General features: G+C 41.8%; 1 protein-coding gene across 4 annotated transcripts in view; it reads left to right on the top strand.

The window, feature by feature from the left end:
* The window catches only part of TMTC1 (transmembrane O-mannosyltransferase targeting cadherins 1), a 287,777-nt gene that overhangs the window by 184,221 nt on the left and 88,164 nt on the right, over positions 1 to 15,392 (top strand). For all 4 annotated transcript variants that reach the window (XM_061125206.1, XM_061125208.1, XM_061125205.1 and 1 more), the window contains one exon: positions 14,684 to 14,851. In XM_061125206.1, coding sequence (XP_060981189.1) covers positions 14,684 to 14,851 — 168 coding nt within the window. The remainder of the gene's footprint in view (positions 1 to 14,683; positions 14,852 to 15,392) is intronic.

Raw genomic sequence — 15,392 nt, 5'->3', positions numbered from 1 at the left:
AATATTTGAACTGTGTGACGCTTGTCTGTTCTCTTGTCTTATTCAAATGTCAGCATTCCAAGGCCATGTTTCTTTTCAGAAGCCTGAAAATGTCCCTGAAATTGTTCTGCCATTTATCCATTGTGTGACCTTAAGCAGAACATGATTTTTTTACCTCTCTTTTTTTTAACTTTAGAAAGTTATTTCTTTATTTTTATTTTGGCTGTGCTGGGTCTTCACTGCCACACATGGGCTTTATTGCCACATGGCATGTGGGATCTTAGTTTCCTAAGTATTGAACCCCCCATCCCCTGCACTGGAAGATGCATTCTTAACCACTGGACCACCAGGGAAGTCCACAAACTGAATTTTTTTTTTTTAACTTATAGAGCTTTATTTATTTATTTTACTTACTCTTGGCCACATTGTGCAGCTTGTGAGATCTTAGTTCCTGGACCAGGGATTGAACCTGACCCTTAGCAGTGAAAGTACAGAGTCCTAATCACTGGGCCGCCAGAAGATTCCCTCTCATTTTTAAAACAGAAATTTTAATAAGCTTCCTAAAAGTAAGTGACTTTATGAATTATAAGTAAGAATGAACTTTTCTAAAAGGCAACAAAATAAATACAACAAACCAAAATATTATCAGGAAATTATTCATTATTTATTCATATTGAGTTTGAAATTTGTTAACTTTAAATTTAACTTAAATAAAATTAATTTAAGTAATAAATAAGATTTAATTTCATTTATGGATATTGATTGAGAATTTTTAAATGCGTATATAATTAGAAGTGAATTTCATAACCTTTGACTCCCCTCAAACTAGGTACCTCACAGCTTTCCTAAGACTTTACTTGTTTTGACCTGGTTAATGAAAAGGTGGCCTTTAATTTTCTTTATGTGTCTACAGCACAGTTTGGGAAGGAGATCATTCCTTGTTAAGAACTACTTGATAAGATAAAAATACAGCACAATTTCTTTGCATTCTGTGTTGCCTTAAGATAATAAGCTTGTGAGGCTCTGTCGGCACTAAGGAATATGGTCAAAGGCAGACTTCAGTGTCTGTTCTACATGTGTTTGTGCTTAGAGCAACTGAGAGTGGCTTCAGTCAGGTTTTGTCTGCAGTACTCATGAGTCCAAGTAGCATCTGTATTCATTCTTCACTTAACAGATACTCACAGAGCACCTGTCCCAGGCATGCTCTACTAGATTTGAGGCTACAAAAATTAAATCTCTGGGTTTTTTTTTTTTCCCTACCAAAGATTTTAACTGCTGATTAAAAACAAAATGGTACCTTTCATTCTAAAACTTGATGGGTCTGGATATTTTTTTAAATAATATCACAGTCTAATTGTATCAGAACTTTTGTTGAATCTTTATTGTATGTCAGTCACAACACTAAGTGTGTTATATTTATTTTCTCAGTTGATTCATGCTGTATGTGGTGGTTTAAGACATGTTCCTGCTGTCATAGTGTGACATGAGTGTGACATCCCTAGGTCTGTTTCCTCATCTATGTAAAATGAAGATAATGGCACTGAACTCAGTGAGATATTATAAACATTAAGTGAGAGGGTCGTATAAAAAACTATAAAATGCTTCGTACTGTACATGACTAGTAAGTATCAAGCGTTACTGTTGTTGATATCAGCTGAGGTAGCTGATACCATTATACCCATTTTACAGAAATAATGCCTGGGCTCTAAGTTAAGTAACTTGTCCAAGTGACATAGCTAGTAAGTGGCAAAGGGGTAGATTATGGATCCTTGTCTACTGACCTGTCTGTCACCTTCCAGGTTATACTGCTTCTCTGAGAGTAACCTCAGTATTCTGCTCAGTTGAACAAGATGAAGGAAATCTGAGCATAGTTAAGTACTCTCAGCTCAACTCCATTTGGAATCAGCACTTGATACTTTAGGAGTCCTGAGATCTGAATCCTCAGCCATTGAGGTTCTGAGTACCTGGGCAGTGAACTTTTCTAATCCAAATACAAGAGAAAATTTTTTGAGGAAATGAAGGGCTGGAATTTTAAACAAGAGTTTAAATTTCATTCTGGAAGAGAAACTTAGGTAAACATTATGAAAGAAAAAGTGAAAGTTAGTTGCTCAGTCGTGTCCAACTCTTTGCAGTCCCAAGAACTGTAGTCCGCCAGGCTTCTCTGTCCATGGAATTCTGCAGGCAAGAATACTGGGGTGGGTTGCCAATTCCTCCTCGAGGGGCTCTTTCTGACCCAGGGATTGAACCTTGGCCTCCTGTATTGCAGGTAGATTCTTTACCATTTGAGCCACCAGGGAAGCCCATAATATTGTCATCAACCACGTGTAAGCTATCTTATTTAAAGTCAGGGGTTTCTGTCGCCCCAGTAGGTGCGTCCTCCACCCACAGAATCATCCAGCTCTTGCCTTCCCTGAGCCTCCATGTCATAACTAGGCCTCTCTCTCACTCCATTCCTTTTCTCCAAAATAGTCAGAGTTGTACCCCGGCCCTTTTCCCACCAGGAATAAGCTGATTTGGATTAAAAGTTTGAAACATAAAGAAAACATCAATATTACCAAGAGCAAGTGCCTGCCTCTCAGAACCTATTTGAATGTTGCTGCATTTGGCAAACTGGATGCAAAGTCATCCAAAAATCAGTTTCAGGAAACTGATCTTTAATAAAAGATGACTGGCCTTTCCTCTCCAAGTTCCTGCATCTATGGATTGTAGTGCTGATGCCAAGTCATCGTTTTCTGAGGGTTTGTCTTTACTGCCCAGCGTGTCCAGTATTCAGATCCATACTATCAGTGGGTCCAGCCAGGACTCTTTCCCCTCCAAAGCGGTAGTCTCAGCAGATGCCAAGGCCATGTGACAGGGAGGTGGTCCTGGAGCTGATGAAGGGGGCAGGTGACCAGGCCAGGTACACAGCTCTGAACACACACCTGAGAGTTTAATTCTGATTCTGGGAGCCTGGCGTCAGAGGAAGCTGAGGAGTTTTTGAGAGAGACATGGTACCTCTCATGAACCCCAACCTTCCTTCATGGTCACTGTTGTAATGAGTACCACAAGGGAGCCATTTTAATTATGGCACTGAATTTCATTTTATCTAAAGTTGTACAACTGAGTCAGAAATGAAAGTTTTTGTGGTGAAATTTCTGTACTATGACTTAAGAGACTTTAATAACTTCATTGGAACTAGTTACCCATGTTGACAGTTTTCATGAAAACGGGGACTTTCTCCTAAAAAGATTTTACCCAGCAGAGACCAGCTGCCCCGTCTCAGTGGAATATGGTAGACAATTGGGTAAGGAGCTGCTGGAATCTTCCTCAGGGCTGCAGAGAATGTTATAGACACTGCAAGTGTCCCTTAGAAGGTGCCAGAGCACCAGTTGAAGCTGGTGCATTTAATAAACCTGCAGGCTGGCTTCCACGATGCTGAAGCATGTGTCCAAGCTTTTTAAACACACAGGAATCCTCTCTGCATGGCTTTTTCCCATTATTGAGCTCAACAAGAAAAAGCCATTTCCCTCTGCATTCATACCCAACTGCTTTGAGGAAAATAGGCGCCGCGTATTCTGGCCTTCTTGAAGATACAGATCATCATCTTTAACACAGAAAATCATCAATGCAGAAAATCTGTGGTATCTCCAAAACTTTAGCAAACAAAAGGAAGATGAAATTAAAAGTTCAATGGATAGGTGAACTTCCTGCTCACTGAATGTTCAAGTTAAGGATCTCATTCCGAGTTTTAAGATCCCATCCATGAACACTACAGAGGTCATGTCCACCCTCACTGAATCCCGGGTGGATCCCAGTAGCCCCAGGGGGCTGGTTTGGCCATTTTACAAGAAAAACCCAGAATGAGTCATATTCACAGTTCTCTTTCATCCTCCGCCTTTCTGCCTAACAATGAACAAGTCACTTAAATCTTTTGGCTTCTGTTCTCCCTCCATCCTAACCTAGCGAAGACCCAAAATCTCACCTGCCTTTCACTTGCACTTTGAAATCTGTGGATAAAAGGAACAGAAGTTGGCTATCTATTTAGCACACTGTTGTATGGCTTAAGGGTCAACGTTTTACCACCAAAAGCAATTGGAATAATCTTTTCTTCTGATGATAAATGCCAACTTTATGGATATCTTTTTTGAACAGGCAGGGGAGTTCGGGGCTTAAATCATTCTTTCACAGAAGTTTTGATCTCTTGTTCTTATCTCAAGAGAAGCATATAATTTAATGGCTACTTTTTGTATTTCATAAAAACCACTTTATAATGCTTCAAAGGACTAAAATTTCTTAGAATCGATGAAGCAAACATAGTTGTTGAGAGCTCTCAAATAAAGTCATAAGATGTGATCAGAGATCCATTCAGATGCTGGATTAGGATGATTTATTTACTTTAGTGTCAAAGAGCAAATTCCTGAACTATTTTAAGAAAACATGTATGAGGGGAGAGGGAAGAACAGACAGGGGTAAGTGAAGGCAGAAACAAGAACGTGGACAGAACTGATCAAGAAAAACTGCCACCATGGAAGGAGAAGTTAAAGAGATAACATGTGTTTGAGGGGAAAAGAGATACTATTTGAGTTGTGTAGTTCTTCAGTTAATGGACACATCAGACATGGAAAAATGGAAAAAAGGTGACTCTTTTCCATTTTCAGTTTTGACAAATACCTTCAAATCATACCTACTAATTCTAAATGGAATTTGTACACAGGTTATTTATTTCTCAGGATGCAAAATGAGACATGGTACCTCTAAAGGAACACTAGTCCTATTATCTGACATTGGGGACCCCTACTGATATGCCCTCTATGCGTATGTTCCTTCAGAATTGCTGGAAGAGAATGATGATTGAGAGTGAATCAAAGTTTTGCCAAAGATTCAAATCAACAGAAAAATAATTTGCTATCAATAAAATCTTACTTTAACACATCCAGTGGAAGGAAGACTGACCTGGAAATCAATACACTGCCTGGCCGTCCTGGGGAATGCTTTCCTGTCTATAAAACCTGAGTGTTGGCCTTGCCTGGTGGTCCCCAAATGTTGCTTATATCTTCATGCCACAGTTATCCCTGCTTATGGCCACAATGGGGATTGAGAGTGCAACCCTCCATTCGTTCCTTCTCCCCCACTCAGCTCCTTCTTTTTGGACATTTTGCAGTTTGGGAGATCTAAACTCCAGTTATCAGGATCCCACATGGTCTCGAAGGTCCCTTTCAGCTCCAAAGTTCCACTCTTTGTGACTTGAAATAACCTTGGGTAAAGCATGAATTTTTCCTCTTAAGGTTTGAAACACATGTTTGTCCTGTGTTGGAAGGGGACCACTTGTGTCTGCTTAATTTCAGCATGATGCTCAAGGAGGGAAAGGGAGACGTGTCCCCTGAGGGTGGGGCAGGAAGAGAAGGAAGTCCATCTGCCATGTGGATAGGCCCTCTGCAGGGTCCAGCAGAGGGCACTGGGAGATGGTCCAGGCAGCCCTGGCGCGGGGCCTCCTTGTGAACTGATGGGGTGTCCTTGCTTAGCAGCAATAAGGAGTACTTGCCAGGAGGAAATAGGACCCTAATCACTGGAGTGGGACAACAAGGGGCGATGGCAGATGCGCCTGGTCAAGCGGTGATGTGCAGGCAGCTTATCAAGAGAAGTTGCAGCCATCAGAACAGGTCAGATGTGTGCATATCCATATCAAGTCATGAGAAGAGACTCAGAAATTGTGCTGAAGCCTAATATCTAAACCCGGGCACAAAGCACAGGTCAGATTGCTCACAAGCTGACTGGTACTGAGTCCAACCCTTTGCCGCCCTACATTGGGGTTTCAAAAGTCAATTAACGTTGGTCTTCAGAATGCCACAGGGTAGGGATGGGAAGATTTGACTTCAGTGTGTTTGTTTCTCTGCTCTTGCTGTGACAGCATGGACTATTCAATCCAGCCCCTTGAGACCTCAACTAAGAAGAGAGATGAGACCTAGAAGCTGGATCTTGTCTTGTGAGGGCTACTCTCCAGAGCAGGGCCCAGGTAGGGAGGGTCCTGGGCTGCACCAGACTAGTGGTCAGAAACAAATCATCATGGGAGTGAGTGGGCTAGGTGACCGTCATGACCAGAAAGGAAGCAGGAGGACTCTGCAAAGGGACTCAGATGAATGTGTTATAAATCTAGAGACTGTAGATCACATAGAACAGAGCAGTAGTGAGAAGGAGTGAGTGAGCTGAGAGAAGGTCAGTGTGCTCATGGGCTGAGGATCAGCTAGTCAGTTCTGTTGTGTTCAATTAATTGTCCTCGGCTATTGGCACGAAGGGAGGATAAACTTGAACAGTTATTTGTTAGGCTGGAATCAAAGCCTTAATATTATAGAACCTTGTTAGTTATAAAAGATAAATGTTTATTTCTGAGTTTTAAGTGGAGAGCAGTAAATGTCTTGGAAACCATGATTTGAAAGTAAAATTTGGAGAGTAGAATCTGAATTCAGATGAGACTGAATGGAATAATATATGTGCAAAATGTTGTAAGCTATGCCAGGTAATTGCAAGTCATTATTTCAGTCTATCTTGTACAAATGACGAGACTGGGGGAATCAAAGTGGAAGGAAATCAATGCAACATAGTATAGGCCTCTCCTTCCCCAGCACTTTTCTTCCTCTTCCTTTACTTCTACAAAGCTCTTTGTCTCTTTTCTAATCTCATGTGCTCAAAAGTAAACAACCCTAAAAAGAAAATTAATATGTTGAATCTAGACAAATGGTACAGATGAATCTATTTCCAGGGCAGGAATAGAAACTCAGATGTAGAAAACACACATGCGGACCCAGAGAGAGAAAGGGAAGGTGGGAGGAAGTGGGAGATTGAGATTCACGTGTATACACCACCGTGTGTAAGAGAGCTGGTGGGAAGCTGCTGTGTAGCTCAGGGAGCACCCCCTAGTGCTCTGTGACAGCCGAGATGGGTGAAATGGCCGGGATGGGGGTGATAGGAGGGAGGTCTGAGAGGGAGGGGATATATATATGCCCACACACAGCTGATTCACTTCATTGTATAGCAGAAACTAACACAACACTGGAAAGCAGTTATACTACATTAAAAAAACAAAAAAAACCTGAGCTCACAGACACAGAGAACAGACGGGTGGTTGCCAGAGATGGGGAGCGAGGGGTGGGCAAAATAGGTGAAGGTGGGCAAAAGGCACGAACTTCCAGTTATAAGTTAAAGAAGCCCTGGGTATGTTATGTGTAGTTAATAATACTGTATTGTATAACTGAAAGTTGCTGAGAAAATAGATCTAAAAAGTTCTCATCACAAGAAGAAAAAAATGTTGAAGTATGTAAGCTGATTGATGTTTAACTAGACTTATTGTGGTGATTGTTTTACAATATATAGAAGTATCAGATCATGATGCTGTATATTAGATGACACTAATATATCACTCATATCTCAAATTTTTTAAAAAGTGAGCAACCCTACCTTAGCCAGCTAGCGTTCTGAAACATCATACTGAAGGCAGTTATGAAATGTACCTCTGGGAGTGGAAGGGAGAGTGACGTGTAGGTGTCACACACCCAATGTCCTGCACGGTTTGCCTGGAGGATATAAGTGGACTTAAGTGTTGCTATTTCAACCTCCCCTCCATTAAGACTCCCTCGTCTTTATTAGTGAATCTGTTTCTTTCCTTTGTGCCTGGATTCTGTGCTGGGAAACATCTCAAATCAGGGACTTCTATAAATTTTAGTCATCTTAAAATATCCTCCCCACTCATTTAGAAACCCCAATTGTCAGAGGTGGGACCACCATTTTGTACATCTGTGTTGTCTCATAATACCCAGAAAAATACATGCTTCATTAGAGAGTATTGTGTAAAATTAAAGAACATTGGATGCTCAGAGGTAGAGTCCACCTGCCAATGCAGGAGATGGGGATTCCATCCTTTGGTCGAGAAGATCCCATGGAGGAGAAAATGGTGATCACACTAGTATTCTTGCCTGGGAAATCCTATGGACACAGGAGCCTGTTGGACTACAGACCACGAGGTCGCAAAGAGTCGGAGTTGCCTGAGCAACTTAGCATGCATACAGCAATATGTAACACAGCCTATGCATTCAGGTCTATGTTAGTGTGGGGAAGAAACAAGGGTATAACAGCAGCTAGTGAGTTGTCTGTCCATTATGCTTTTGATTCAAAGGTGAAGATGCTTGACTCTAGAATATGGTGGTTTGTGGAAGAATTAGTGGCAGAATTCAGGTCCTAATGCTGAGTATGCTGTAAGAGGGTTGAGAAGGTTGTTTTTCTGACTTTTTAAATGTAGATTCAGTTACTTTGGAGGTGTTTGCCTTTGATCAAAAGGTCTTTCAGTCCAGATGGAAAATTTGGTTGTGGCCACTTGAACCAGGCTGAGAGAGAGGGAAATAAGTCAGGCTCGGGTGAAGGCGCCTTCAAAGGGAAACATGACACCCTGAGTATGGATGGTTCCCCTGGTGATAGTCATCTTTGGGCTCCGCTTTGGATTGATGCATTTTTAAGTTCACTTTTGTTTCCAGGTTAGCTTTGTTGTCAAAACTTGGCCTCTGTTCACTGGTGCTGAATAGAAACACGGAGACAGAGTTTTGGGTGAGGTAGAAAAGAGCAGTTTTTATTGCTTTGCCAGGCAATGGGGACCACAGTGGACTAATGCCCTCAAGGCTGTGACCCACCCTGGAAGGGGTAGTAAGGAGTTTAACAGTATTTAAGGAGAGAGCGTGATCAGCTCGTGGACAGTTCTTGAATTGGCTTGCATCAAGGTGAAGTTTCAAGAATCATCAATCTTCTGGTTTCAACCAGTCAAGGGTCTGTGTTCTGGTGGTCAGCAGTTTTCATCTGGAGGGGGTCTGCTTCCAGTAAAAACAACTTAAGAATGTGTGTCAGACCTTTATCTATATATTTTAGGGAACTGGGAGTTGGGTGATTCTGCTGTGTGGCAGAATCATAGTCTAAATTTTTACCAGTTCCCTAGCCCAAGAGTTCTTCTTTGTTTCTATATCTTCCTATTTCCCAGTCATTAACTCTGAGTCAACATTTTACTTCAAAAGACAAGCACACAGGGGCTTGTGCACAATTTCAGTTTCTGATGCCTTCAACCACAGTGTTCAATCACAGTTATGAAGCAGCTCCTGTTATCTGCCCAGTAGTTAGCCTGAAAAAAGGAATAAAACTATATTCTATCCTTAAAAACCAGCCCAAACTTCCAATTAATAAACTTTGTCTTATCAGAGTTGAATACAAAAGCTTTCTCATTACACATTAATTCACCAAAGTGTTTATACTTTTCTTTTCCTTCACTTTCACAAAGATAGACCCAATAGAGAAGGGTTTGACATGGGTCTAAGGGAAGATTTACTTAGTGCTTTTTTGCATTTGAAGTCTATGGATGTTCATTGTTGTAAATACATGGCCACATGTATTTCACATAGGACCAGTGTACCTTATTTTCTGCAGTATTATGTTCTATAAAAATGATACGTGAATCATGCCTTTCAGAAGCAAACAATGTTGTATAAAGTGTTTTGAAGTTTTAAAGGTGTTCTTGTTGAATGCTCTTCAAGACTTACAACTGGTCTGTAAATTAGACAGTTTGAGTCAGTCTAGGCTTTGATAAATTATGTTTCTTGAGGTGCATTTACAGATCTACCACATTTTATTGATGTATTAGAGTTCTAAATACACACATGAACACATAGACATTGTCCTTGAGAACACTGATACCTCTATGCAGTTCAGAAAACACATCCGTGTGTTATTTCATTTACTGTGTGCAACAGCCTTTCAAGGTGATTGTAGTACAAACAACTTCGCTTCATGGATCAAAGCCTTGTCATGGCAAAGAGGCATGCACAACTCAGCAAAGCTAGGAGGCATGCTGTGCAGGTCCACCCAAGACGAATGGGTCATGGTGCAGAGTTCTGAAAAAACATGGTCCACTGGAGAAGGAAATGGCAATCCACTCCAATATTTGTGCCGCGAGAACCCAATGAACAGAATGAAAAGGCAAAAAGATATGACACTGAAGATGAGCCCCTACCCCTAGGTCGGAAGGTGTCCAGTATGCTACCGGGGAAAAGCAGAGGGCAATTACTAATAGCTCTAGAAAGAATGAAGCAGCTGGGCCAAAGCAGAAACAACACTCAGTTGTGGATATGTTTGTCAATAAAATTGAAGATATCAAGGGAACATTTCATACAAGGATGGGCACGATAAAGGACAGAAACAGTAAGGACCTAAGAGAAGCAGAAGAGATTAAGAAGAGGTGGCAAAGGTACACAGAATTATATAAGAAAGGTCTTAATGACCCAGATAACCGCAATGGTGTGGTCACTGGCCTAGAGCCGGACATCCTGGAGTGTGAAGTCAAGTGGGCCTTAGGAGACATTACTATGAACAAAGCCATTGGAGGTGACAGGATAAACATTAAGAAGCTTCTCAATACCTATCCCAGCACCCCTGGGGTGCGGAGCTAAGGAAATACACAATAGATGCCTTTCTCTAGACTATGAGTAAACTTTCACATCCAGATACATTCCATCTTTTGGGAATGTATCCATCTTTTGGGACACATCCATCAAGTGTTTGAGATAATAAATGAAGTGGCAATAAATAGGGACACTGATGAGTCTGGGCTCACAGAACTTCCAGCTTCTGGATTCAATCTGATCTGAGGAGCCACCATTGACTCCTGGTGCTTCCTTTGCTAGAGCATCAAACACTTGTTTTGGGTCTAAGGTTCCGGGGCTTTATTGTTTAACCATTTGGGGTCAGCATTCATGAGACCAAAATAAGATCTTAAGGTCAGATAATTTTCCAGATGGGGATTCAACAGATCAGTGTGAAGTTAATCAGGGATGTGTTTCATTTAAACTGTCTAAAGTTGGGACTTTTTTAGAGTAATAAAATAGGAAGAATGTGTCTGCCTTGTATCATTAATGCTACTTATAGGTACACCCAGTAGGTAATTTGAGCTTGTTAAGTTAAAAGGTAGAATTTCAGTTCTACCTTAACAGCAGAAAGATTCTCTTTGCTGCATATAATTAAACAAAAAGTGAAGCTAAAGCAAATTTCATTAAATGTTTGGCCCAGTCATAGAAAACTGTCATCTCTCCAGGTTGATGTAAATGGGAAGGGAAAATGTTCTTTTATCACTTAAGAACTTCTTCCACTTAAGGTTCCTGAAAGTACATTTGTACTATTTACAGGATGATTAACTGCTCACAAAGTTCTCAAACAACAGGTGTAAACATTATTTTTATTCTAATTTGAAAGGACAGACATTGTTGATTCCTATTTCCTATTCAGCTCTCTTTGAATTTGCATCTTTTAAGGGAGAGATGCAAATTTCTTTCCTTACTGCAAGTGCTGCATGCTGAGTGGCTTGTCAATAAAATCCATTCAAAATTGGAGATACCTGTGGCCTGTGAATGAGAGAGCATTTCTATGCTATCTTCTCTGGGACAGCCACGGTGCTTCTCAAGCGTGCTTTGAAAATGCCTCTCTGTACTGAGCTAAGCCATTCCGCAGCCAGTTGGGTTCTTGGTTCTCCAGGTTATGATGTTGTCAGCTGTCAATGGTTTGCACTGACTCCTTTGAGCTCTCTGTGGCCATCTCTAGTCAGAGTCCACATTTTCCTTCAACACGTTAACTGGACCAAACTGGAGTCTGGTTTCATTTCCCCAGAGGCCAGAAAAGTATGTAGTTTCCCATTTGCTTGATTTTTCCAGTTTCAAAATGAGGGCTTGCGCTGCCCCAGCAGTGAAGAGAGCAGTCATACCCCCTGCAGCTGAGAGCTGCCGTGAAGCAGATGTTGAAAAATGAAATGTCATAATAGAGAAGCATCTTAATCTCTGATATTGTGTTCAAGTTCTTAAGAATGTGATATCCTCTAAGAAATTTGCAAACCTAAATGGAGATTATTTTATATGGCTTAACATTTCTTTAAACCATATGTCAACACAAGGACTTCTGAAAAGAAAATGACCGTGTTACTTGATCCCAAGGCCTGTGCTGAGTGGAAGGAGTGCTGTTCCCCTTCGTGTTGGCTGTAGCAGGCCTCAACGACAGGCCTGCGAGTGGAATCTGGCCCACCGCCTGTTTTTATAAATACATTTTTTTGGAACACAGCCATGCTCATTCGTTTACATAAGTGTCAATGGCTGCTTTCCTGCTATGTAGAGTTGAGTAGGAAGGACAGAGGCCATATGGCCTGAAATATTTACTCTCTGGCCCCTTACAGAAAACGTGTGCCAACTCCTGAATTACAACAGAATGTTAGGGCCGTGGGACCTCTGATCTGACTCTATTCCTAGCTTTTGGAGCTGTGGGCAAGTTATTTAAATTCTCTAGGATTCTTGAGAGTCCCTTGAACAGCAAGGAGATCAAACCGGTCAATCCTAAAAGAAATCAACCCTAAATTTTCATTGGAAGGACTGATGTTGAAGCTGAAACTCCAATACTTTGGCCACCTGATGTGAAGAGCCAACTTATTGGGAAAGACCCCTATGCTAGGAAAGATTGAGGGCAGAAGGAGAAGGGGACAACAGAGGATGACATAGTTGGATGGCATCATCAACTCATAGGATACAAGTTTGAGCAAACTCTGGGAGATAGTGAAGGACAGGGAAGCCTGGTGTGCTGCAGTCCATGGAGTTGCAAAGAGTCAGACACAACTTAGCAACTGAACAACAACAGCAAAAGCTTTAGTTTCCTCATTTATGAAGTCGAAGATACTGAAGGTTAGGTTTTTAAATTAGATAATATATTTAAAGCCAGTACTATCCTTGTTCCAAGCCCTACAGATATTGTGGACAGGTCCACATAAAGCTCTTAGCACAGCACCTGGTATGTAGGAAACACTCAACAGGTGTGCAAACATATAAAATAGTTCATTTGGCTGCTGTTATCTTAGTCATCCTTGTCTTCTGCCACGTTTCTCTGGAGTTGTTGGGATCCCAGTGTTTCCCTTCCCCACCGCTCTGCCAGATGGCAGCTCTGTTTCCTGCAAGGAAACAGTTAACGACCATTGAGATTTTGTGAATGGAGTGCTTGGGAAGGAAGTAGGCAAAGCTATGTGATAAGGTGTGAGGAACACAGGCATCCACCAGTCAAGGCAGAACCCCAGTGTCAGGACAGTAGATGGAGTGTGGACGCTGGAATCCGGAATTCCTGGGGTTTTGTGCATGAACTGCGTGACCAAATTCAGCAAATGTCTTTGTCTCTCTTCTTCAGTATCAGGAATTCAGCGCTGCTAACAATGAACCCCAGGGATGTGAGGATGAGCTGAGTTCCTGCCAAGGATGTGCTCGGCACATCAGATGTGCTTAATAAATATTGGTCCTCTGTGGTGCTGCTTTATGAAGGCAGCGGTAGAAGACAGCTGGTCTTGGGGACATGGCTGCCTTCAGAGCGCACCTCCTGCGTTTCAGCTCCTGGTCCACATGTCACCTTTTCAGTGAGGCCTTCCCTAACCATCCCTGTGAACAGCTCATCTTCCCCCCTAGCCTGCTCTCCTGCCTTCTCTTTCCTACTTGATTCTTCTCTGCTTAACGTATTGTATTCTATGTGTTCTATGCTGTGTTTTACTTGCCTGTTGGCTATTTTTTCCTTTCATGTGAGTTCCAGGAGGAGAGGAATGATTGTGTTATCCACTGATATGTTCTTGATGCTTGTAACTGTAGGAGGTACATATTCTGTGTTTTACCTATAATTGTATTTTTAGTGCTCAGCATACTACCTTGTCATATACTAGTGAGAGAACAAATAAATAATTGAGCCAAGTAAATGAGTTGTATTGATCTAGGGCTTCTTATAGTATTAGCGTCTGACTCATATAGGATTTCTTTATACAAGCTCCCTTCATTGTTAAAATATTCTGTAATAATTTATATTGTCATCTTAGGGAAAAAAAATGAGTATTGACTGAAATGTACAAGCTAAATGTTTGTGTTTTTCTGAGGCCAGTCAGTAGACAGGAAGCCTCTCTGCAGGTGCATAGATGATGGGAGGGATCATGTTCCATCCACCAGGCCAAAGCTTTCAGAGATGTGACAGCAATGTGCCAGAGTCCCACTCTAGGATTCTTCTTTTCTCTTGGGAAAGCCAGGCCACATAGTCAGCATGAGAATCAGATCAATGAAGCTTGTCCATGATGAGCTCCAAACTGCCAGGCTCTAGAGTTGGCCTGTGGGAGGGTTTTCCTTCCCACAGGAAGGAAGGGCATTAAGGACTTTGGCCAGAGTGGGGACTGACTAGCTGGCATGTTTCTGGAGACCAAACCCAATGCTCCTTAGTGACCAGAATCCCTCTCAGGATCTGATAGTCCCCCAGGGACTGTTTCTCTCCAGCCTCAGGGCCCAAATTTGAAACATGGTGCCCAAAGGGTTATACAATGTTAGGAGCACGAGGGAGACTGGGTTAGAGGGTCCAGTCAAGACCCAAGAGCACACAGGACGGGCTTTTCTGGATGCATGAGCTGATGAAATCTAGGAGCGGGAGCCTACAAGATGAACCTGTGGTTCTCCACACTCGGGCAGAGAACTAACAAACGTGCTGGTGGAGCCCACTGGAGCATTGACGTGGAAATGTTGTATCTGACAGGGAGGTTATGTCTGTTTTTCTATCATGGCACAGGCTCTGTTTGAAAGTTAGTTGCATGGGATGGAATGCTCAGAGGCCTCCGTCACACTCTCAGACCCACCTGCTTCTCCACTTTCTTTTCCAGCATGGGCTACTGCATTCTTTTCGTGCACGGACTGAGCAAGCTGTGCGCGTGGCTGAATCGTTGTGGCGCCACCACCCTGAGCATGTCCACGGTGCTGCTTCTGCTGCTTTTCTCCTGGAAAACCGTGAAACAGAATGAAATCTGGCTGTCGAGAGAGTCCCTATTCAGGTATGACTACTGGGATAAAAGTGAATCTCTTCCCATTTATGTCTTTGCTTATGTATTAGTTTCCAAACAAACCAGGTGACATGGATCTGGTGATATTTACTACTCCAGAAGTGTTTTTCAGTGAAGTTATAAATGGAAGGTATCCTTTTATTTGGGGTTTTAACTTCAGTTTTTTTTTTTTTTTTAACTAATATATAAAGTTTTATGGGAGCTCATTCTAAGTGAATTGATGAAAATAAGGATCATGGGAAGCTTTGGGGGCTCTGAATTGAGATGGAAAGTCTTAATGATAAGCTGGGCTGTAAAACTGGCTATAAACAAAATGAAACAATAAGTCTAATTCCATTGTTCAGCCGAGTGAATGGGAAAGGTGAGCGCACAGCAAGAAGGAAGAGAAATGCAGTACATTTTTTAAAAAATGTTTCAGGACATCAAGTCGTGATCTGTGATCTAGTTGCTTTATTTTGAACATTAATTTTGAACAGGAAATGATTTTTCATCTCCTGGTAGGTTTTTATATGGTGTAGAAGCTGTTTCAGAA

The sequence above is a fragment of the Dama dama genome, chromosome 22 (assembly GCF_033118175.1).
Source record: "Dama dama isolate Ldn47 chromosome 22, ASM3311817v1, whole genome shotgun sequence".
NCBI classification, from domain to species: domain Eukaryota; kingdom Metazoa; phylum Chordata; class Mammalia; order Artiodactyla; family Cervidae; genus Dama; species Dama dama.
This window is presented reverse-complemented; position numbering and strand designations above follow the sequence as displayed.